Source organism: Diorhabda sublineata, chromosome 7 (assembly GCF_026230105.1).
Source record: "Diorhabda sublineata isolate icDioSubl1.1 chromosome 7, icDioSubl1.1, whole genome shotgun sequence".
Classification (NCBI taxonomy): Eukaryota; Metazoa; Arthropoda; class Insecta; order Coleoptera; family Chrysomelidae; genus Diorhabda; species Diorhabda sublineata.
In genome coordinates this window covers 15,927,787-15,951,658 of record NC_079480.1, presented here as the reverse complement: position 1 = coordinate 15,951,658, position 23,872 = coordinate 15,927,787, and the positions used below count along the sequence as shown (strand labels likewise).

Sequence of the window (23,872 nt, the reverse complement as noted above, 5' to 3'; positions counted from 1 at the left end):
TAACTGTATAGTAATGCTTTAAATAATGTACCGTGATAATGAAATTAGTAGTATTAAAATAATTTATAATAATAACGATTAACAAATCAGAATCTCGTTAAATTAACTTTATTATTTAGCTATTTATTTGGTTTAGATAATACATATATTCTAATATGAAAAAAAGTAGAATGATGTAACAATAATTAAATAGTATAAAAAAACATTTTGGTTGATTAAAATAAAATATTGAATTTTATCCGTAACTAATATAATAATTATAGCGATATAATTAGATCAATAAAAATAATAGAATAATAAAAAAAATATTTCGGTTCATAAAAATAAAATATTGAACTTCATTAGCAACTAATATAATAGTTATAGTCATATAAAAATATCAATAAGAATAATAAAATAATTGAAAATAAAACATTTTGGTTCATAGAAATAAAATATTGAACTCTATCCGCAACAAATATAATAATTATAGTTTTGTTCCAATATCATTGGTAATTAGCTTATGCAAGCAGGTACAGAAATATATCAAGTTCTTAATAAAAAATAAAAATCTAATAAGATATTAAGGATTGCACAGCTTTTCACATCAATATAATCAAACGTCAGTCACAACTTTGATAATTTCTTATACAGTAAGTGTTTAACTTCAGATATCAATCCCATAGTACAATCAGCGCCACGTATTATCCCTACAGAATTCAGACCATATTTTAAACGTACCGTCCATAAGAGATGTTACTTCTTCTCTACACTCCATAATTTCACCTGTAAGCAATTCTCTCTATCTTTAATATTTTCTCTATTGCTGTCAATCGTGTACTCGTAAAAGCTGTTCTCTCTTACATATCCAATCTTAGGATATGTTCTGTGAAGGGAAGTACTCTTAGATCTAAAATAGCTGGTTTGTAGGACTTGTAGGAGTACTACTTGTTCATAAACATATATGATGTGCTAGCTTAGTAATAAACTTGATTCATAAAGAGCGGAGCAAACAAATTGTTAACATTACAATAAATTAGAAACTCGCGAAAATACACCTTTATACGAAGGTGATTCATCTTTTGACATTGATAGATTTCAGATAAACTTTATTATGATGCAGTTGAAGTAGATTAGTGAAATAAAAGAAAGGTATATTTGATGGTAACAGAATGTATTATTCTATTGTTTCCAAGTGAAATTCTGTTCGTATATCTCAATGCTCTTGAATAAGATATCATAGTTTCTTGAGAATGAGTGAAAAAACACCCAAAGCTCTATCAGGGGCGGGGGCATCGGCTCCAAATAAAATGAGACTTTATGCTACATGGGTTGATAGAACTCCTGCCAATTGTATCCCAAGGTAACCCTAAATGGCAATTATTAGTTAGACATATCAATTTTTATGTAGTTTAATTCCTCGTTTGTTTTTTTGTATTAAATAACATGAACATCTTTTAAATTTATATATTTTAAATAATCATTTCTACAAATTTTATTAAAAAAGCCTTTATAATTTTGTTGCAGGCTTTGTTCCCTTACTTTGACGAGACTAGTCATTTTAAAACCATTAGGATCAGACTCAGGAACTGTATCTATAGCTGTTAAAATGCAATCTAGTAAAAGAACATTAAGGTCGAATGAGTTAGTTTTGACACAAGGAGGATTATTAGACACACCTTTAGATGTCACTTTTTGTCTACAATATCCTCACTTTTTGAAAAGAGAAGGTAATAAACTACACATTCTACTTCAAAGGAGGAAACGATATAAAAACAGGACAATGTTAGGATTTAAAACACTTGCTGAAGGAGTTATTAGAATGGACCAGGCAAGTTGATATTTTTCTAATATTTTGATTGGTTACATAATTTTAACTATGTTAACATTTCTGGAACCGTTGGTGATATTCATATTGAACACACTGTATCATTACATTTTGAATAAACCGCATCAATACAGGGTATTTTAAAAAAGGTGACCCCTTCTCTAGGATAAAGAGAAAACTGAGAAATATTTGGGGTTTGCTGAGTAAAATTCAAGACAAAAAGCATTGAAGAAAATAAATATACACATTTTTTACGATTTTGCCGCAGCTACTGGCAACATTGTATTGAAATTTTATATGAATATTTTTTGGAAGCTGATAAATCCAATGAATTTGTTTTTGTTTGATTCTCTTAGAAGGCAATAGTTACACCAAGTTTCTACCAAGTAGTATTGGACATAACTTTTTCAATATTATATTTATTAAACAAAATTTCAAGTAAACCTGAACATCATATATGAATTGAAAATTTTATGTCGCATAAATGAGACACCTTCTATAAAACGGATACATTTAATAAAATCGGGACTGAGAGGTGTCGTTTCTTGTAACGTTTCACAAAAATCCAGTCTATTCAGTATATGATCTTGTTTTCAAAGTAAAATAAGTATGGGCACTGAGCTATTGGAGGCCTTAGTATGAAACAAACAACAATTTGATGATCATGTATTGTGGTTTGGAACTCAAACTGTTGTTTGTTTCATACTAAAGCCCCCAATAGTTGAGTACCCATAATTATTTAACTTTGAATTTTACGTTACACAATATCTTGTACCTTTTTCGTGTAAAATGAATTGATGCTTAAGTTCACTTCCAATTTGCCTCATAAATCTAATATTGAAAATGTTATGCTCAATATTACTTGGTACAAATATACATATAGAATTTTAATTCAATGCTGCCAGTAGTTGCGGCAAAATTGTAAAAAATATGTATTATATGCTTTTTTCTTCAACGCCCTTTATTTTGAATACAGATAGTGTTATGAAAGTTTTTTACTGAGCAAATCCCAAATATTTTTCAGTTTTCTATCTATCCTAGATATAGCCTAGGAAATGTTCATTTGAATGTGCATTTGGTCGAAAATGACCAAATGCGGCAATCAATGCGCGGATAGCTTATAAATGAATAATTCTTCCATCAGTAAATAGCAAATACATTTTTTTGATATACCTCTGTAGTCTTAATCGGACAGTTGACCTTTACCATTTGGTAAACTTTTTTGATATTCACTAAAAATTGGAAGATGGTCAAATGATTGCCATGACGTTCAAAATATTTCCTGTTGTTCTGTTCAGCTGGATGTTTTATTATAATCCTGACAAATGAATTTAGAACCAATAAAATTGAGTCTACAAGGTATATGGGAATTCTGAAAAATTTTCAAATGACCTTTCTTGTTCAGTTTTCCGGTTATTATGGAAATATATTCAGATTTATTCTTGTCATTGTTCATTTCAGGTTCTTCAAAAGCAAATGGACGTCGATATAGAACTTTTGCCAGAGAGTAATACCAAGGACAAAGGTGCTGGTCCCATAGCGAAATTAACAGTTTTACAATTAAGTTCTACGCCTGTAGATCATGAACACAAAATTAGAGATCATGACTTCAGCGACGACGACGACGAAATTAGCTCAGGAGAAGAGGAGGCGGCCGATTTATCCGATAGTGAACCTATTAGAAAATTGCCGCATACTAGACATAACCTCAAACAAAGATTTGTTTCATTGTTAAGAAGATTCAGAGTTCCAGATACTGAAGGTTAGTCGAGTATTTTCTTCACTTAATGTTCAAGGAATGAAAAAAAAGGTATAAGTAGGAGCTTATGTATTTGGCAAATAAACAGAGGCTCGCGCAAGCAAGGGCACATCCTTGACGTGAATGTCGGAATATGGCTAGCACCATATGGATAACTGCTACAGAGAAAAACTGAGGAAAAGGAAATGCTTCGGGGGGCCTATTTAGTAATACCATATTCACATTATTTTAATTCGCCAAAATTATAATTTATTACTGTCAGATTAGGAAACAAAGTACACTAGTCAATAAGTATCTATATGGTGGTTGTTTAACGTGACATATATTTTTCTTTTATTAAGTTTGTATTTTGTTGCAGGGGGACGAGTTCGAGATTGCCTGGACAATCCTAGTGATATACAGGCACTATTTCAAGAACTGGAATCTCTAAGTTGTGATGATGATTCTGGTGGAGAACAAGATACAATGTCCATCTCGAGTACACCAAAACCAAGCTTACGTCCATTTTTTAGTAGTAGTCGAAGTCTTCTAGGTAGTAGTAATGTACCTTTAGTGGAACCTGAAAAGATTGAAGATAAGACTTGTTCAGGTGAGCAAATAAAATAAATTATCTCTTCAAGTATTGTTTCTAATTTCTTGTATCAAATTAGACTATAAGCATTTCCTACTTTTTCATTTTATGAACTTATTGAGAGCTTAAAACAAACTTTGGTTACTTAAAGAAAACAATATCTTCAAAGAACATTAAAAATAAAAAACATTGTAAATACGCACACAATACGTTTAATCTACAATTAAACTAATTCCCAAAAGTGCATATGGCAGCAATTGTTATCTATATTAATAATCATTGATGAGAAACTTAGATTTGTTGCAGTAAAAGTCAAGAGGAGAGCAATGATTTTTTCATGCCAATGTTAATGATTGTACTAGAATAGGCTAAAATATAAAGGGTTGCACACACATTACAAAGTGCAAGATCTATTGTATCCCTCCTTTGCTAGAGCTTCTTTCAATCTCAGAGCATTTATGAATGCTATTATTTCAGACAGCTTTGGCGAGGTTGGTTCTGCATTTCCAATGGTGGTCAACCCGAATATCTGGGCACGACCGCTTACTGTCTATGTACATGCAAACATTATGTGTTCTGGTGTTTCACCCTTTTCTCCATAAAACCTGCATTGGCCAATGCTTCTCATTTTTATTTTCTGAAGATTTTTGTCCAAGCGACGTGGCTATAGTTTCTAAGGAACAGTTTCAACAAGGAAAGGTAAATGGGCACGTACTGAATATATCAAATTATGTTACTAACGGGCTCCCATCAAGTACTACCAGTGGTGAAACACAGGTTAAATTTGAGACCTTTTATTTTTAAATTCATGTCAAAAATTGTTGTAAAATGAAATACTGATTAATTTCAAAATATTAGCAAGTATGCTGCTAAAAAAAATATTTAATTATTTGTCAGCAGTTTTTCAACATTTCATTATTACAATTTACACTATTATTTATAAGTTAAAAAAAACCGCACATAAAATTGTGATATTATCCTCACATAGTTTTACAATGACAATGACATATTTTGGATAAAGTAGGTATATTTTTTAATGGAAAATCACAAATGAATAGGAAATTGTTAATAAATTTGCAAATTTTCATTTTAACACTTCACTAGGTATTTGGATAGGTTAGGTTAGGTAGATACCTAGGCAATTTAATTTGTATTATAATTTTCCTCATGTTTTTTTTATACAGGGTGTTTCTATATTCGACCGATAACACTCTACCACAGAGAGATCTCAATAAATGATTAATTTTAATATAGGAATACGAACCCTTACGGGGCCTAGTTGCTGAGATATAGGGTGTGCAAAAATTTTAAATCAAAATTAAAAATTTGCTATAAATCAAAAACGTCTTTAAATTTTTTTCAAATTTGGTGACCAATATGCTCCTTAATAAAGTAATATTTTGACATAAATAAACTTTGGAAAAATTTAACCAGTGGCGCACCGTTAGTGTTAGCTTTCACATTTATTTATGCAAATTATTTTTTTAATTTTGTTTTAAATTGCCTGATTATTTTTAGTTAAAAAACTAATAACCTTTTATGGAGATAAAATGAACAGTGTTGTAAAAATTTGCCTTTAAACAAAAGTCTGATAGCACGTAAGTAATTTACAAATTAATTAATTATTCATTCAATTTCAAATAATGATTAAGCGTAAGTAGTTCAAAACAATGAAAATAAAAATAATAATAACACAAATAAAATTGTTGAAGAATGTACCGTTAAATATTAGACAACATATGTGGTTTCAACACGATTGGGCATCTCTTCATTTTGCTGTAGCTACAAGAAATTACTTGAACAGACGTTTTAGAAAAAATAGATTGGTCGGAGTGGATCCATTTGTTGGCCTCTAAGATCAACTGACTTAAATCCTATCGATTTTTTTATATGGAGGCTATATGAAGTCCTCAGTGTATGAAACAATCATTAAATCTGAACAAGATCTAATAGTTAGATTTCACGCTATGCAGAAATCATTCAATCCCATCCAGATTTATTCTCAGACACCTTTTTTAATGACAAAACCTTGTAATAAGTGTATTGAAGTAAGCGGTCAACACTTTGAATAACCACTGTAACGGTATCAATTTTGTTAATGTTGTAATACATTGTTGTTTAAATTTAATTTGTGCTATTATTTTTATTTTCATTGACAATTTTGTTATTATTGTAAGACATTTTTGTTAGAAATTGAGATTATGATTAATTTTTATTTGTTTTGAACTACTTAAGCTTAATTATTATTCGAAATCAAATGAGTAATTAATTAATTTGTAAATTACTTATGTTGGCAGAGTTTTGTTTGGAGGCGAATTTCTACAATACCGTTCATTTCAGCTCCATAAAAGGTTATTAGTTTTTTAACTAAAAATAATCAGGAAATTTAAAACAATTAAAAAAAGAATTTGCTCCAGTTGCGTAAAAAATAGGACGATAAAAGTGATAACTAACCCTGACAGCGCGCCACTGGTTTTTTCCAAAGTTTATGTCAAAATATTACTTTATTAAGGAGCATATTGGTCACCAAATTTGAATAAAAAATTGAAGGCGCTCTTGATTTATGGCAAATTTTTGATTTTGATATATATATATATATATATATATATATATATATATATATATATATATATATATATATATAAAATCAAAAAACCCCATAAGGGTTTGTATTCCTATATCAAAATGAATCATTTATTGAGATCTCTCTGTGGTAGAAAATTGTCGGTGGAATATAGAAACACCCTGTATAAAAAGCAAGCATAAGAGGGTAAACCCTTTAACACTCGAGTAATTCGAGTGGTGCCTGCCGTGTAGAGATTGATCTTGAACTTCGGTATATTGTAATGTTCCGGAAAGACGTGCATTGGCTGCTGATTCCATATGCTTGCACTTTCCAAAACAAAAAATAGTCCCGATAAATTGAAGTTCTGGTCGTCTGCAGGCGAACACGGTGTTCAAGAGCCACGTCTGCCTGTGGAGTAGGTCTTGAAAAAGTGCTCTAGGCAGTAAAATGTCGGAAGAGCATTTGCCGTGGTAGTATTGGTGAAATAGAGTTAGGTCGACAACCCTTTTTCTATACTCTAAGTTGTTTCTGCTCAACTCTGGATCCCTTAAAAGTCGAACTGCTCTCTTCTGTATTAAATAGAGAATCTTCAAAGATGGACGAATCTGGACCTTGTAGAGGATTAGAAGCTCTTGTCTAGTATATAGTTGTTGTAGTATAGTTGTTGGTCTTAAAGAGGGTTCCAAATTTTTGTGAAGCTGCTTTGAATAAATCGGCCACGGACTATGCCAGGACATATTGCTTCCAACCTTAACACCCAACAAGCGAATAACCAAATCATGTCACCCTTCTTTGTAAAAATAACAGCTTGGGTCTTTGCTGCTAACACTACTAACACTCTATTGTGTGTTACTAACACACAATAGAAAACGTTCATGCCAATACTAGTGTTTTAAATTTCACAGGTTAATATTTCTACAAAATTTCATATCATTCATAATCTAACCAATCAAAGTTCACAACAATCAATATTCAAATTGACTAGTGACATAAATATGGAGCCTATTGATTTTGGCTGCTATCCAAATTGTTGTCAATTTTCATTGGCTGGATTATGAATGCCATCGAATTTTTATAGGTTAGATTAGGTTAAGTCGTTATGAATGTAGATGAATATAATTTGCTATCGCTTTTGTGAGTAGTTAACCGATTGGTGAGTGACCTCTGACTGACCAATGTATTTTTTATCACAATTTAAACGGGAAATTTCAAAAAATATGTTAGTTAATTTATTGGTTGGTGTTCCGTCTTTCATTTTAGTAAAAGTGGATTGAATATTAAGGATTTCACTCCACTCAATATCAATATTATGTTGTTTAAATATTCCAGAAAGTTTAGGAGTGAATGATTTTATATATGGTAAAGGTGTATAAATATGTGAGATAAAAAAGACGGAATTTGAAAGTGATATCGGTATAATGTTAAAGTCAATGTCAGATGTGTTATACAAAATTCGAGTATTTTGTGGTTATTTTTATGAAAAATTGGATTTTAAATTTTAAGAATTCTATTGTTCACGTGTTTGATTAGGTCAATTTTAAAATTTCTAATAAATATAGTGTCAAAAAAACGTGATTGTCCAGCATTTTCCCTTTCTATGTGAAGTTTGTATGTGGATCGAAAAGTATATAAACATACTTTTTAATGAAGAATAATTTGAATAGTAAAACAGATATAGAGTCCAGAAAATAATCTTTTTAATATATAATCTTAGCCTTCGAATATTTATGTATTTATCATTGAGGACTTAAATTATGGTCAAAGTATGTATGTAAAAATACATATAAAAGTAAAACAATATTGAAAGTTACTAATATTAACTAATTGATAATTGTGGTATCTCCAAATTTTTTCTTTTAAAAATAAATTATTAAATTCATGCTATTTAAAAATCAATATTCAAATTGTGACACGTGTAATGTATATATGGAGTTTGTTGATTCTTGTTGCTATTCAAATTCTAGTTATGAATGACAATGAATTTTGATCCTGCATGAATTATTTGTTTTGTCACTCAAGTAATTTATCTTAATTCTTTCAGGTTTGTGAACAATTTTCATATATTTTAAGTTTTACCAACTAATTTTCAATCCTCGTTTTCCTGCTGTATTACATTTTTTTCTAGTGCGTTTTCAAAACTTTTTCGGTTCCTTACTATTAGGAGTAAATCATTAACATATGCTATTATTTATTTGATTCATCAATGATATTTCCATCGATATTATATGCACTTACTAAACCATCCATTTGAACAATAGCGCTGAGAGTCATCACTTAGCCTTATTCCAGCGTTTACTTCAAATTCCTCAGATGGTTCTTCTTCTGCCAACATGCCCCTGTAATTTAACATATCCATTTTCACCAATCATTAACTTTTGGGGTACTTTCAGTTTTTCCATGTCCTTATGAGACTGTCGAATGCTTGTTTGTAGTCGATGAATAGAATATATATAAGGGGAAATATGTATAACGATAATAAAATTTTACTTACAATAGTTAATTAAGATTTCCGGTGATTTTTGATATTATTAAAGCTTGTAAAAAATTTTTAAACTCATTGTATTCAAATTTCAAATTGACGTTGATAGAAATATTGATTCTGGCTACTATAGGAGTTTTCATTAATTTTTGATTGGCTAGATCAGGGATTCCCAAACTGGAGGGCGTGGAGAAAGTCCAGTGACTTACTCTTATCGCGTCACCATATTTTTGTTGTGATTGACCTTTCTTTCATTTATAAATTTAAATACACATTAGAATTTTCTAGGTTCTGATGGAAACGCCGATATATGTTACACGGATCCCGAAGGTCAAAGCGATCCCCAGACGGGTTCGCCTCCTCGTGATCATACGGCAAGTTACAGAAAACAGACTGGCGATAATGATTTCAGTAATATAATGCAGGAACTTAGCGAACGCAAATCGAAATTATTTAGATCGTCAACGTCGTCGGCAAAAAAGAAAAATTCTCTTAGTGTCAGCTCCGAACCGCCAGAAACGCCTACTGTGAGTAATATTACTGCAATTACTTTTTTTGGTTACTACCGTTTTGCAACATAGAAGTACAAGTTATTTATTTCTGATTTTTAATACATAATTTTTTGTATCTATCGAATGAAACTTATAATATGACTTGCTACATTCATACACTCACTCTTATTCCCTGTTTACCCTTGACTTGCCTTATATACTTCGTGAGAACTGTACTGAGTAATCCAGATAGTGCATATATTTAGTTTATGAAATTTATGAGTAGAACTCAATAATAATGATTACTATTGGAGAATATTTTATATATATAATATAACCTGTACGCAATACTTCTCATAAAATAGTCTTAAACTAAAATTGAAAAAGTTTGTGAAGAGGTTGAAATAAAATAGTAACGTTATAGTCTATAATTGTGACGACAGCTAGGAAAAAATATTTCTATAAAAAACAATTAAATCATGGATCTGTATATATATATATATATATATATATATATATATATATATATATATATATATATAAGAGTAGTTTTTTATTGGGAACGTGGCCAATGAAACACCAAAGTGGACTAACTTTAATATATTTTCCGAGCTTTCGAATACTTATGTATTCATCGTCTGGGAAATAAATAATTAAGATTTAATAATATCAAAAATCACCGGAAATCCAGACGATGTATACATAAGCATTCGAAAGCTCGGAAAATATATTAAAGTTAGTTCACTTTGGTGTTTCCTTGCCACGTTCCCAATAAAAAGTAAACTACTCATAATATAGCTGGCAAAGACTTCTTTACAATTTATATATATAAGCGTTTTCGTAGTGGGAATGTGGCAAGATTAAACCTTAAAGTGTACTAACTCCAATATATTCCGAGCATTTTCAGGTATTCATCATCTGGGAAATCATTAGTTAATTTGAATATAGATTTGAGATATAGATTAATTTAATGTTTTTTAAAAGAAATAACACAAGCTCGTAAGCCGGCGACTTTAACGAGAAATCTCAATAAGTCGATTTTTATTTTCAAATGGAAAGGTGGGTGTTTCAATACATTAATTGAAAGGTACTTTAAATACTTATATAGCATATTGTCACAAATATGACTGATGAACTTTCAACAGATTGCTTAATAAAATGTATCAAGTATTGATGTGATGTATTTACTGATTGGTAATGAAATGTATTATCTACCAACTTTTCACCTTTTTTAAAAATCTTATGACATTATCAATTGATATTTTGTATTAGCCTCCCAAGATAATCCCCGTACAGTTCACGGCAAGTAGCATTAAATAATAGCATGGAGCATTCAAAGTTTTTAGAAAGCTAAATAAAGGAAAGTGGCAAAGTAAGTTTAGTGAAATTATAATAAAACAAAATAACAGAGAATCAATGTTTTTTAATAGAGGCTCTGTTCTCTGTTGAAACTATATTAGAGTACCGAACTCAATGTTAATGTTTGGGCGGGAATAATAGATAATAGGACTATTGGACTATATTTTAATGAAGAAACCTTCACAGGTCCTCGACATTTAGAATTTCTTTGAAACTTCTTACTCCTCGTGTTGAACAGATTGTTTCTAGTACTTAAACAACGTCTTTCCAAATCGATCGTAAGATCGAAGAGAAACAATATAATGGCCGTCTAAGTCACCGGATTTGACTCCGATGGATTTATTTTTATTGGCATATTTGAAAATTAAATTGTCACAAAATATCATTGAACTCAAAGAAAGAAAACATATTAAGGTGGTATAATATCTCCAGAAGTTATAGAGAAGTTTTGAGCAGAGTTCGCAACACGTCTTTCTTATTATATTTTAGCTGAAGGTAAACTATTTGAGCACTAAATTTAGGTTTTTTTTGTATTTGATGAGATGAATAATACAATTTATTGTAATAATAAACAATTAGTAATTTTTTAAACAAATACAATTATCAATTATTCAAACACATTGATATGGCTAAAGAGAAATTTATAAGAGATTTCAAATAATGTATTACAACATCCACATTTCCATTTGAAAATTTTAGCGATGACGTCATTTATCTCGATCAGATAAATGACATCATCCCGATCGCATAAATGACGTCAAAAATAAAAATGTATCCTTATGAAAAACCTGTTTAAAAATAAAAATCGGCGGATTTCAGGATTTTTTCTTAACGTCGCCAATTTATGCATTCCTTTCATCTGCACCATATCATTTTGAGTTTCTTTTTTATGAAAATCAGTTCAAAATAACTTGTAAAAAGCCGTTTCCACCAAATGTAATTTTCTGAAATCATATTTTTGCAAAAGAGTATACCTTTCTTTTAATCGGTATATTTAACCATTATCAGCTCAAGAGCAACAGCACCAAAATTAAACCTATGAATTTGTATTTTTTATTTCTCTCTTGTTGGTTCTTTCTTTGTTCCTGGATATTTGACAATTTATATGCACATCAATTTGGAGAAGTTTTAAATAATATCATACAGAACAGACGCGCATTATTCACTGGTGACTACTTGAATGAATTTTCTATAGCTGTTTAAAAATCATTAAGTAATGTGTATGGGGTCAAGAGATATCACTTAGACCTCCATTCCTATTAAAAAATTGGGAGTTATTATTTCTGCTTAAAAGGAATAAAATTTGGTCTATATTCCCACATCAAAATTTGTTCTGCTTATGAACATTTTTAAATTGTCGAAGTTTCACAATAAATCGTTATCAAGACTGCTAAAATCCTGAAAACTTTGAAAAGCAAAGCAACCACAAATTTTATTATACATTTGCAGCAAATTGTTCAATAAATCTCTTGAAAATAGATTTGATAAAAAATGAATAATGGCGATATGTTGATTTTTGAGTTGTCACCAGGTTATTTTGCCAGTTAAATACATATTTTCCCACAGTTTTTAGTTGATTTGCATATAAGAGTAAATGAAATTATATTCTAACATGATTTTAGTAAAGTAACATTTTTTCAGCCTCGAAAAGCATTTTTGGATACAGTAACAAAATTACTATCTTGTGAAGAAAATGTGCTTCCCGAATGCGTTGTATTTTTGACTGGTTCTGATAGTATAACAATACCTTTAGTAGTTAGATTTGGAAATCAGTTTAAAGTTTTCCAACCTGTCTCTGCTGTAGAAACTAAGGCTGTGCTTACTGCAATTTTCACTAAAATTCACAAATAGTAAGTTTATTTTATTATTTTGTAAATAAAATTTCATCGAAATACTATCTTCTGGGACAATAAATATTGACATTAGTGAAAGAATAAGAACCACTAGGCTACGCAAAGGTCTCGTTAGACCAGGTATTCCTAAACTGCTTGATACTAGTTCTTTTTAAAAATTTTGCTTCTTGGATTAAATTTTCTTCATTTTATTGTAATAGAGTTGATTTCTTCGTCTAATTATGAAGTAATAACCGATGATGATATAAAATATTAATAAAGTTATTTATTAATTATTATCATTAATTAGTAAGCATTATGTGAATTCAAAAGTTTTTGTTGCGAAAATGAGACCCCCTAGGACCTTGTTTTCCAAAATTGAATAAGTATGGGTACAGAGCTATGGTGGCCTTAGTATGAACAACAATTTGATGATCATGTATTGCGGCTCTGGGACTGAAACTGTTATTATTTAACTTTAAGTTTTATATGGCAATGGCATTTTTTCTGTTTGCCATGGAAAACTGTCAATCATTGATAGTTATGAAGTTAAGTCAATAATAAATACATTTCTAAAACCTTTTTATTTTTTAAATTAGACATTGTTAATCAAAATGTACTCAAATTTTGATAAAAATGACACGTTTAAAAACTCTAGAGCAGATGTTACGCATTATGCAGAAAAGTTTCCTTGAAGAAACTTCCCAAGTAAAAATACATTTAGAGCCCTTGAACGACATTGTCGAGAATACCAATGTGAGACCTAAAAAAATAAATTCTGGTAGACCAAGAACAACAAGAACCATTAATAAAGTAAATATGATTCAAAATAAATTCAATTGAGGAAAATCCAACAGTTAGCGTAAGGAATGTGGCAAGTCAAACAAATACGTCTTCAAGTATTCAGAAGATATTCAAAGAGCAACAGCTACATCCTTATCATTACAGACAAGTTCAAGAACTCTTGCCAGATGTATCAGACGATCTACCGGTTAGAGTAGATTTTTGTCAAACATTACAAGAAAGGACAACACTCAATCCAAATTTTCAAAAATGTATTCTTTTTACGGACGAGGCCACTTTTACGCGATAAGGTGTGTTTAACATAATGTATACTACTGGTGTGATGAGAATCCACATGTCATATTACCAACACTCATTTAAAGTTAATGTTTGTGCAGCAACTATAGGTAACATCTGCCTTAACTACGATTAATTTATTCAACATCTAGTAGAGATTACCAAACTAAATTTACATTATTCTTATAAAATTATTGCTCGCGTTCGTTGGTTATATATGAACGAATAGTTGGGTGATTTTGGATCTCTTTTTATTGTTATTGCTTTTTAACAAATAATAATTTTGACCTAACTTCGGTTTTTATAGAAGTTTTATAATATCAATATTGTTTAGGTTAAGATACTGATTTGTAGATTAATTATATAAATCGATTCTTCATTCACAATTCCGTCTTTATTATGTAAATTAAAGCCAATAAATGCATTTTATATAGCATTGGTATTAGAAAATCCAGACAACGGATCATTTACTTTGTTTATGTAATTTTACAGATACTCAATATCATGATTAAATTTTTCGAGTTTCAATCGTTGAATACATAAGTCGTTCAGAGATAAAAGTCATTGCAGTTGTTGATGCTAAAGATTTATTAAAATAGAAATTTGCAAGAACTGTCTCTGAGGTTAGAATATTTTTACAAGTGTTAAAACAATAAATTTAGTTGTATGCTCTACAATATTATCTTTATTCAAACAAACTTTCATTGATTAAGTTATTCTCGCGAAATTTTCAATATATTTACAATAATAATGTAAAATAGACCTATCCTGAAATAGAATGTCTACTTTTCAGCTGCAACAGTTGCGCCAAACCAGGCAACTTCGTAAAATTGCTCCTTATAGGTGGCGATATGCTAATAGGTTGGTTTGTCCGACCTTATGTTGAATTGTTATCCAGCAAACCACCAGAATGGTTATATTTCACCCGCGTGTACATAGTTCCTGTAGGAAGCTGCAGCATATCCCGTCATTTAGCCACTCTTGATCCAGGATATCAATCGTTGTTTCCCAGTGATAAGGAACTCAACTTAGAAGAATTAACACAGAGACTGCATAGGTACTTATCCGTGCCTTCAACAGCTCCGGTTGCTCACATTCCCATCGCTGAAGCAATGCTAACTTGTCACGATGAAAATAGTCAATTGTTTATTCCTTTCGTTAGTGTAAGTATTAAAGTCAAATTATTGTGTTAAAAAATCACCTATAGGGGTTTTATGAATTCGCCTACGACGTTAAAATCCAGAAATTATCACATGAATTAGAGATGACAAATAATATGAAAGAAAACAGTCAGTTTTAAATATTCACTACCAAAACCAAAATGAATGGAGTGAAATTACCAAACATTCCTAGATATTAGGTTCATAAGCTGATTAATCGCTTAATTTTAAAACTACAGGCATCTGTGATTCAATTATATTCTCCGATGTTGATATAATTTGATAGAAACAATAACAATGTGCTAAATATAAAAAAGTTGCATTTCAGCGTAGATATTCAAAATATGCCCTCCAGTACAAATATTTAATCATCTTTAATATATTGCCAAATGCATTTTAAAAAGCTAGAAGGCAGTATTGGTAAACACAGGTACGTTAACTGTGAACACCATGTAAATAAAACCCATGTACAATTTTAATACCAACTCTTAAAAACTGAAATACTATAAACAATATTTTAAAGTGACTAGATATCTCTCAATAAACTCGAAATATTCTAAAAAAAAAACACAATTTCGAATATATCAGTTTCCATTATTATAAGCGAGGTCTTAAGTGATACACATACATTTAACGGATTGCCTGAAGAATTACATGATTTCATTCATTATAGCGTGTGTGGCTGGTTACATTATATATTTGTCAACGCTCTTTAAGACAGTATTTATCAGATAGTTACAAACATTATTTATTCTAGGAGGTAAGGGTAGGTCCTGCCGATCAACTCCAGTCGGTGTCCGTGGATTTGGAGGATTTGATATGCAACAGCACTCAAACGCCATCTCTAACTCCACCTTCGTCACCTAACGTTCAAGTCCGTGATTCTCCATGGGAACCTCTCGAATTACAAGTAGATTATTGGCAATTGCCGAAGTTCAGCGAAACTATCATTAAGACTGATAAAGAGAAAACCAAAATTGACGGAAAAATTTCTTTAAAAGCCATTTTCAGAGGCTTGCAAGCGTCTCCTACGTCGATGTCTGGGTTAACACTTAACATGCATTTGACAAATAAAGAAAAAAAGCAAAAAAGTAAGTTATGTTTTGCTCGATTAATCTGGAAAAATGAAAATGTTGGAAGTAGTTAATAAATTATACATAAAGCACTGTTTTACAAGATTATAAATAATTTTATTTATTTTTAGTAGTAGATTAGGGAACAATTTTCAAACATAAAATGCTAAGTTCATGTATCGTGGATATTTTCAGTTGTTAAAACTTTGGTGGATTTATATAGAGCATGACCTTCATAGAAAATGTGCTCAATAAGCGAGCATTTGTTAGGGTATAATTTGCTGCCATTTTTGTGAGAGGTTATCTAATTGGTGACTGACCTCTTAGATTGATCAATATCTAATTTTTGTCATAATTTAAACAAGGAACTTCATAACTTTATTAGTCAATTCATTTGATGCGTTGAAGTGTCAGATTTTGTTTGTAAGCTATTTTTATATTATATTATTTAAGGATTCCGGAAAGTTTAGGAGTAACTCATTTTATAATGGTATGTGGATAACATTTTGAAAATGTAGATTAATTTGAAAATAATTGCCTCAAAGGTTAAATATTAATGTGATTCGGTGATTGATTTTTATATGCTCATTTGAAAGTTTTCTAGAGAATTTGCAATTTTTTTTTATTTTTGATAATATGCGAATTGTTACATTGTAATTTTTGATTAGATTCTTAGAAAGTGAAATTTGTAAGTTCATTTTTGTAATCATATTCTGTTGGTTAATTTCTAGAATTCTTATTGCGTTATAAAATCTATTACCGTCGTCGGCTTTAAGAGTACCAAACTACCATGTTTGTAGTTGATCGACTCCGTCTAGGAAACTTCTTTTATTACAAATATGAAGATGTATATTATCAAGCTTCGTGTAATTATAATGGAACATTCCATTCTCAACATGTTTTGAAATGAGACATGAGATAGATTTCATTAGTTGCATTTCTTTAAAAAATATAAGATTATTAATAGTAGTTAGATCTACATCTTCTTCAGCATTATTCGTTTCCAATGTTTGTAGTACCAGAAGTTCCAGGAAAATTATTTTCATCTGCTCCAACTACCTACAAAATATATTTTTATTAATTTTGGGTTATCTTATACTTTTCGTTTCTATTATTAATATTTTTTTCTTTTATTGTTTCATTAGTTTCTGTTATATTTTCGTAAAGTCTTGTGGGTGATTGTTTGTGGGCTTGTACATAGTCTGAAATTATTACTTGTTCATCAAAAGGGATTATCTCGTTTATATATCCTTTTATTAACTCACATGGTAAAATTTAATGGTAATTTAATAACACTATAAAACTGCGTTGTTATACCTGAGAACAGTCAGCATTATTAATTGATCTGACGTGAGACTTCGATATGTTCTCTTCAACAACACATATTCAATTAGTGTAGAATAAATCCTTTCTTCAGGACTGTTTGAATACCTGTTTATTTGTATGAAAATAATGAGTTTTTTGAGCACCGGGTGTAAACCTAAAGATCAGTAGTGATATGGAGTGGGGAAGAAAAAATTTTGTTGGCTTATGATGGGGCTTTCTTCTTTCTATGTATGCTCCATAATTTGTTTTGTGTATATCTAAAATGACACAGGGCTCTCAGTTCTGTACCAGCTTCAAAATTTGGGAAACTTACCCAATATATCATTAATTCTTCATTTTCATATACGTTTTTCAAGCTCCTTTTCTGATTCAACACAATACAATTGTATCTTAAGTGCCCTAAATAACTCTTTCAAATCTATATACCTATATCCCTTGCTACTTCCACTAATACTAGTGTCTTGGTAGCTTTTTGATTATGATCAGAAACCCTCTAAAATAATCTATCAGATTTCCATGGTAATCTCTTACTTAACGCTGTTAACCTTTGATATTTTGAGCTTTTCATTTGTTGACTAGTTTTATGAGGTAAAAGATTATAACTAAATGCTCTTTGTAGTTATGAGATTGGGAAAAAAGAAAGAAAAGGAGAAGGAACTAGAACCGCGCAGTCAAAATGTTGAAGGAATTTCAAGACTGATTTGTTCGGCACGTACATCTCATAATACTCCAATGAAAGGTAACATTTTTATTTTAGTTTATATTGTAATAAAATAATATGGAATTATGAAAAATTATAATATAAAATCGTTTGTTTGCCTATTTTTTGAGAGGAACGTTGTTGTGAAGGAGGTATCAGGAATTGGTTATTTCAATATAATGCTATGAAAGAATGATCAATTATTTTGTAAGAGTCAAAACTATCCTTTACATTCACCTTGAGTGTCTTCAATCATTTAGTTTCTTTACAAAACTCAATTTTGTTGATGCATCGCAATGAGTCTTGACCTTTGTATTGTAAATAAATTTAGTCATGCCGAATCGACTAAAAAAAAACACGTACGTATATGTACATATGTATTCAAAAGCAATTGATGTAAGTTGGTAAATTTTCCTTACTTTGGCTATTCTAATCAATTTCACTACAGGAAATTGTCGTTTAATATATAGCCTTTTCCATATCTGTGTCTCATTAATCAATCCGTATCATTTTATAAAATTCGAATCAATTCAGTTGTTGCGACTATGGCGGTCCACTGAATTTTTTACAAGCAAGCATGCTATCAATCGATTGGTATCTTTACCAGTGGACGAAAAAGAACGTAATGAATAATATCTGAGCCTCGTTAACTCGTTATCACTTATAGTGCAAAAAACGGAATTCTTGACGACTATGGAAGGCGATTCCTGACTGATTCATTAAACAACTCGCAGTACGACTTTAACAATAGTATGTTTAAAAAAATGTTCATTACTTAAGGCATAAAAGCTCCAATAATTTTGTATCTTTAATAGTCTATATAAAATATCCCAAATAAATTTTTACAATTTCTGGTCAAAACAGTTTCATTCCTAAACATCGACTCAATTAGATTGGTGGTAATCACAACTAGTTCAAAAACCGTATGTTCTCAAAAATACGGGGTGGTTCTTCTACGTTGATTATTAAGTTATTTATTATTCATTTTAAAGCTCCATGCAATATGTAGTGGCGTTAATAAAGAAAAGAGTGTTCACTTGTTTGTAATTAACAAGCTCTAGCTAAATGAAGTTTATGTTTTTCATAATGTTTCATTAATGATATTACTGGTTATCAAAAAGAACTAGTTAATTATAAGAGGCCTAGGGAATGTTGAAAAAGATAAAAAAAGAATTTTTCACCTTACTAATTTCATTATACAATTAGTTTCATTTTTGTTGTAGCTCTTAAGTTGAAAACTAATTTCATGCAGAGTGAAAATTATAACAATAGTTTTCCTTTAATACATAAAAATTTTTTCCAATTGGTATTGGATTACTGGCAACCTAAAAAGGATAATTATCTATCTTGTAGAGAGGACGTTATACGTCAGTTACGTAACGAACTGAGTTTTTTGAACTGGAAACCATTTGATCTTTATGCAGCTGAAGTTAAAAACTTTTAAAAAAATAAAGCAATCGTCGGGTTAAGACTGTCAATCAACAGTACAAATATTCCACTCATTGTCTCTGTCTGACCCATCCAAAAAAAATTACTTTCAAGGATCAGGTAGAATTGACTGTAGCTCAATCAAAGAAAAAAAACTACTGGGTAAATTTTCTGTAATCGATTCGATTTCTGTTTTGCTGTACTGTTAAAACATATTGCTTTGAAAACTTCGATGTTGAGACCAATTTCATTTGTGCATTCAAATTGGCAATTCACAGCGTTACTAAAAAATATAGTTCATATCTCATATTTCCTTCCCTATTTTATGAATTGAAATGAGCTCATTCATAAATTGGCCAATAATTTAGAACTAACTCATGCGCATCTTTGTCATGCCTATAATTCAAAATTCCTTATAAAATATTTCAAATATTTATCGATGTTAAATCATCCAAAATCACAACGCATTTATGCCTCTGTTATAATATATTAATGATTATTATTATTTAAATACTGTGAAATTTTTTAGTCGCATAAAGATCATAAGATATGAATAAAAACCAAAATATTTAATACAATTCATATACCTGACTGTCTCCCGTCCCGCCAGTTTATAGCAACTCCTCATAAAATTATGCGATGAATCGCTCTGTATAATATTTTTAATTAATGGTATAAGACTTAGGCAACATTAAAATACTTTCGCGGAGGTATTCAACTGAATACTGACTTTTTGTTTATCGTTTACAAAAATTTATAAAAACTTATTTCGGTTTATTAACTTTCAATTTTCTTTCCTAAAACTTTAGATCTACGTAATTCGTCAAAGTTTGAGAATAAGACCAACCTCATTTGATCAAATCATTTCTGTTTTATTATAGCTAAATATTTAGTTTATTTTTAAATTTATTATTTTGCAGTTTATATAGACGGGGTCGAGTTTGGTGGTGTGAAGTTCTTCCAGCTCAGTTCAACATGGCAAACACATGTCAAAGGTTTGACAGTGGCGCTAGCTGGTGTGCCTTTGGCGAGTGCCGAATTACATTGACTGTCCTCCCACATCATATCTTTCGATTGAAAAAATGAAATACATATAGAGTACGAGGATGTAATTTTGGGTATATACAAGTTTTTTTGGCCTCTTAAAAATCTATGTATAGACAAAGTTACGATATCGTACGGTATCTACTTTTTTGTATGTTTTTGCTTTTCTAAATAAATGATATTTAACAAATGTAAAGTGAAAACGATTGCAAAAAAAGTCTTTGTCGCTTCTAGTCACTATACGGGGTTCACCCAAAGATTTCTTTATGACGTGTGGCCTAGAGAATGCAATTCTGGTAGCAAAATAGAAGGCTAATCTTGGAATATTTCACAAGGTTACGACTTAGGAAACTGAAAATTATATTGATTTGTTATTTTATATAACTACGTTCCACTCGTACTGTGAAAAAGAAAACAAGCTCTAGATTATTTATTGAAAAGTTCGATTTTCAAGAAAATATAGCATGTCTAGCTTATCGGTCTTTATCAACATATTTGGAATATTCTTACCTGTTTCACAAACTAATTTTCACTCAGAAGAGAAAAAAAACAAGATGATTTATAGAAACATATAAAAGGGTTTAAGAAATAAGAAGTTAACAACAACCAAAACTTCATGTCCCTTTTCGTTTGTAATTCCTTGTCGGTTGACTTCAGTCTCAGATTCTTTTAGATATGTATAAAAAGGACATTTTTTTCTCACAGATATTATCTATTATGCAAATGGGTATGCCCTGAGCATAACTGAAATCTGCCACCTCGTAAATTTTGTGAGATCATACATAATTTTGGGTACAATTAATATGATAAAAATGGTGTAAAATTTTAGCATACCGAAATTGCATTCTCTAGTATTGCTGGATCAGGAAGTAAACAAAATTACAAATAAGATTAAGATGCTTCGTCGCTGCCCTCAAATTATAAAGACATAAAATACAGTTAAAAAGAAAACTATGCGAACATAAATAATGAAACAAAAACTCATAATCATAGTCGTAAATGTAATATTACAATATATTGCTAATAAGATGTATTACTATTACTGATTTAATAATCAACTTGGTTTATATGAATGCGGTCTTTAGAATGAATGTTTGTGTTTTTAACTAGACCCCTATTATTAGCGTTTTTGTAAAGCAGATAACCCCTTTCAGAAATAACTGATAAGAGTGGTTACCTACTACCAATATGTAATATCAAACATTATGATACTAATATGAGTTTCGTAATGAGATACTTTACCGCACTAGTGGAATGAACTCATGAATAAAAAATTAAACCTCATTTATTATAATAATTAAACACAACACCTATACAATTAGTGATGTTTAATCCAGCTGACGTGGAGGCAATAGAAGAATGGTAGTTTTCAATTTCAATTGAATTTTTTGTAGAAACTTTTTCTCCCATTATTTTAGTAGTTGTTATATATTTTTTTGTTTTCTAAGGATGTTTCTACATATCCTTTAGCGACGCTACTGGATTTCCATCCACCATGTCTCTTCAAAACGTGCATATCAACACGAGCATCAGTAAGTAGGGATGCTGATGATCTTCTAAAACAGTGACCTGTATATTGTAATGGATTTGGTAGCTCCAGAAACGTTGCTATTTCTTTTGGAATGCGCCCAAAAGTATTGATACCAATTGGTCGAGAAAAACATTTTCCATTTTTATATAAAATAAAAAACCGGTCATGGACTATATTTTGAGGTCGAAGTCGAATATATTTTCGGACGTTATTCAAGCAGTCAAAACCACCTAACTTAACCATGTTTCATCTAGTAATAGCAAATTCTCTTTGAATTTTAGTTTTAGTATTCGGTATTTTGATCGTTATGCACGTTACTTCGTCAACTACATCACCAATTTTTAACTTCATCAATTCTTCTCTTCGGCAGGCGCCAAACACACCCACGATTAAGGAAACCTATAAAAATAATATTTATGTATAATTATACCTTCATCATTAAGAATTGATCATCATTGACTTCTTTCAAAAATCTGTCTATATTTTCCTTTCAAAATATACTGGATTTTTTCGGCTTGTGACCTTCACTTTTCCGCTTCAAAAAAGTCAATAGCTGTGAATATTTACTTATGTCCACATTTTTCTTCACAGATATCATTTTTCTCAGCATACTATAATGTGTCCATAATGATGATGCCTTTTCTTTTTCAGCTTTCCCAGCAAAATAAGCTAATAAAATTTTCTCCGATATGTCACGGACTTTTTTTGAACTGCACCAGTCTTCGAATCGCTTATATTCTTTTTCGTATCTATTGCGAGATTTAGCGGGTACTAGGGTTTGTATTGCGTTATTTGCAGCAAGTTCTATATCTGCATCCACACTTTCATAGTCGGAACTCATGTCCATACAATTATACCAAACGCGTCAAAATTGACAGTTCTTAAAATAAATCAACAATGAGCCCAACGCTTGCTTGTTATCATTAATTTCAGGAATATTGACTAATTTTGAGTAAATAATTAACATTATTGGTAGTAGGTAAAATAATGTACTATATTCGTATCATAAATTCATATTACGATATTCAATGGGTTATCGTTTGACAAATTTCCCATCTCATTTCGTAATATGAATCTTTACGACACTTATATCTATTATATCTATTATTATTAGTCTTCTAGCCCTTGCCTTATTCGCGATTTTATATTGGCAAATAAACAAAAGCTTAAGTTAATTAGAAAGTTATTAAACGCTCTACTATGAAACTTTTTATAGCAGCCTGTGCACTATAATTAGCAGTTGACGTTTTTGTTTTCTTCATATTGTTTAATAAACCTAATAAAACTCCATTGGTATAAATCAGATTGCGGCTCTTGTTAGTTCTATTGGCTTTTAATATTTACTTTCTTTTTAGACTTGCATTCTTAATTTCTTCTTTGCTAAGTTGTGATAATATTATATTTTGGGTGTTTCTTTCTGAATTAATAATCATTATCTTTATATTCTCTATATTTATTTCAATATTTAATTTTTTGAGCTTTGAATATACTTCAAGATTTCGTTGCTATTTTAAGATAAATCCATTATTTTTATTGAATCAATTTTTTTAAAGCCCACTTCCAATAACGGGTTCGGTATACACACTTGACACATTTTTCATGTTACGTGTTTTATGTACCCTAATTTTACTCCTAATTATGTTTCGAGTATATATATATATATATA

General features: G+C 30.3%; 1 protein-coding gene across 1 annotated transcript; it reads left to right on the top strand.

Moving 5' to 3' along the window:
- Nucleotides 1-849: 849 nt before the first annotated feature.
- LOC130446681 (phosphofurin acidic cluster sorting protein 1) lies at nt 850-23,872 on the top strand. The gene is made up of 10 exons (XM_056783064.1): nt 850-1,342; nt 1,507-1,810; nt 3,269-3,569; nt 3,925-4,155; nt 9,471-9,709; nt 12,674-12,882; nt 14,738-15,107; nt 15,862-16,195; nt 18,123-18,242; nt 20,552-23,872. The coding sequence occupies exons 1-10, from the start codon at nt 1,233-1,235 to the stop codon at nt 20,677-20,679; spliced, it is 2,346 nt and encodes a 781-aa protein (XP_056639042.1). The 5' UTR covers nt 850-1,232; the 3' UTR covers nt 20,680-23,872.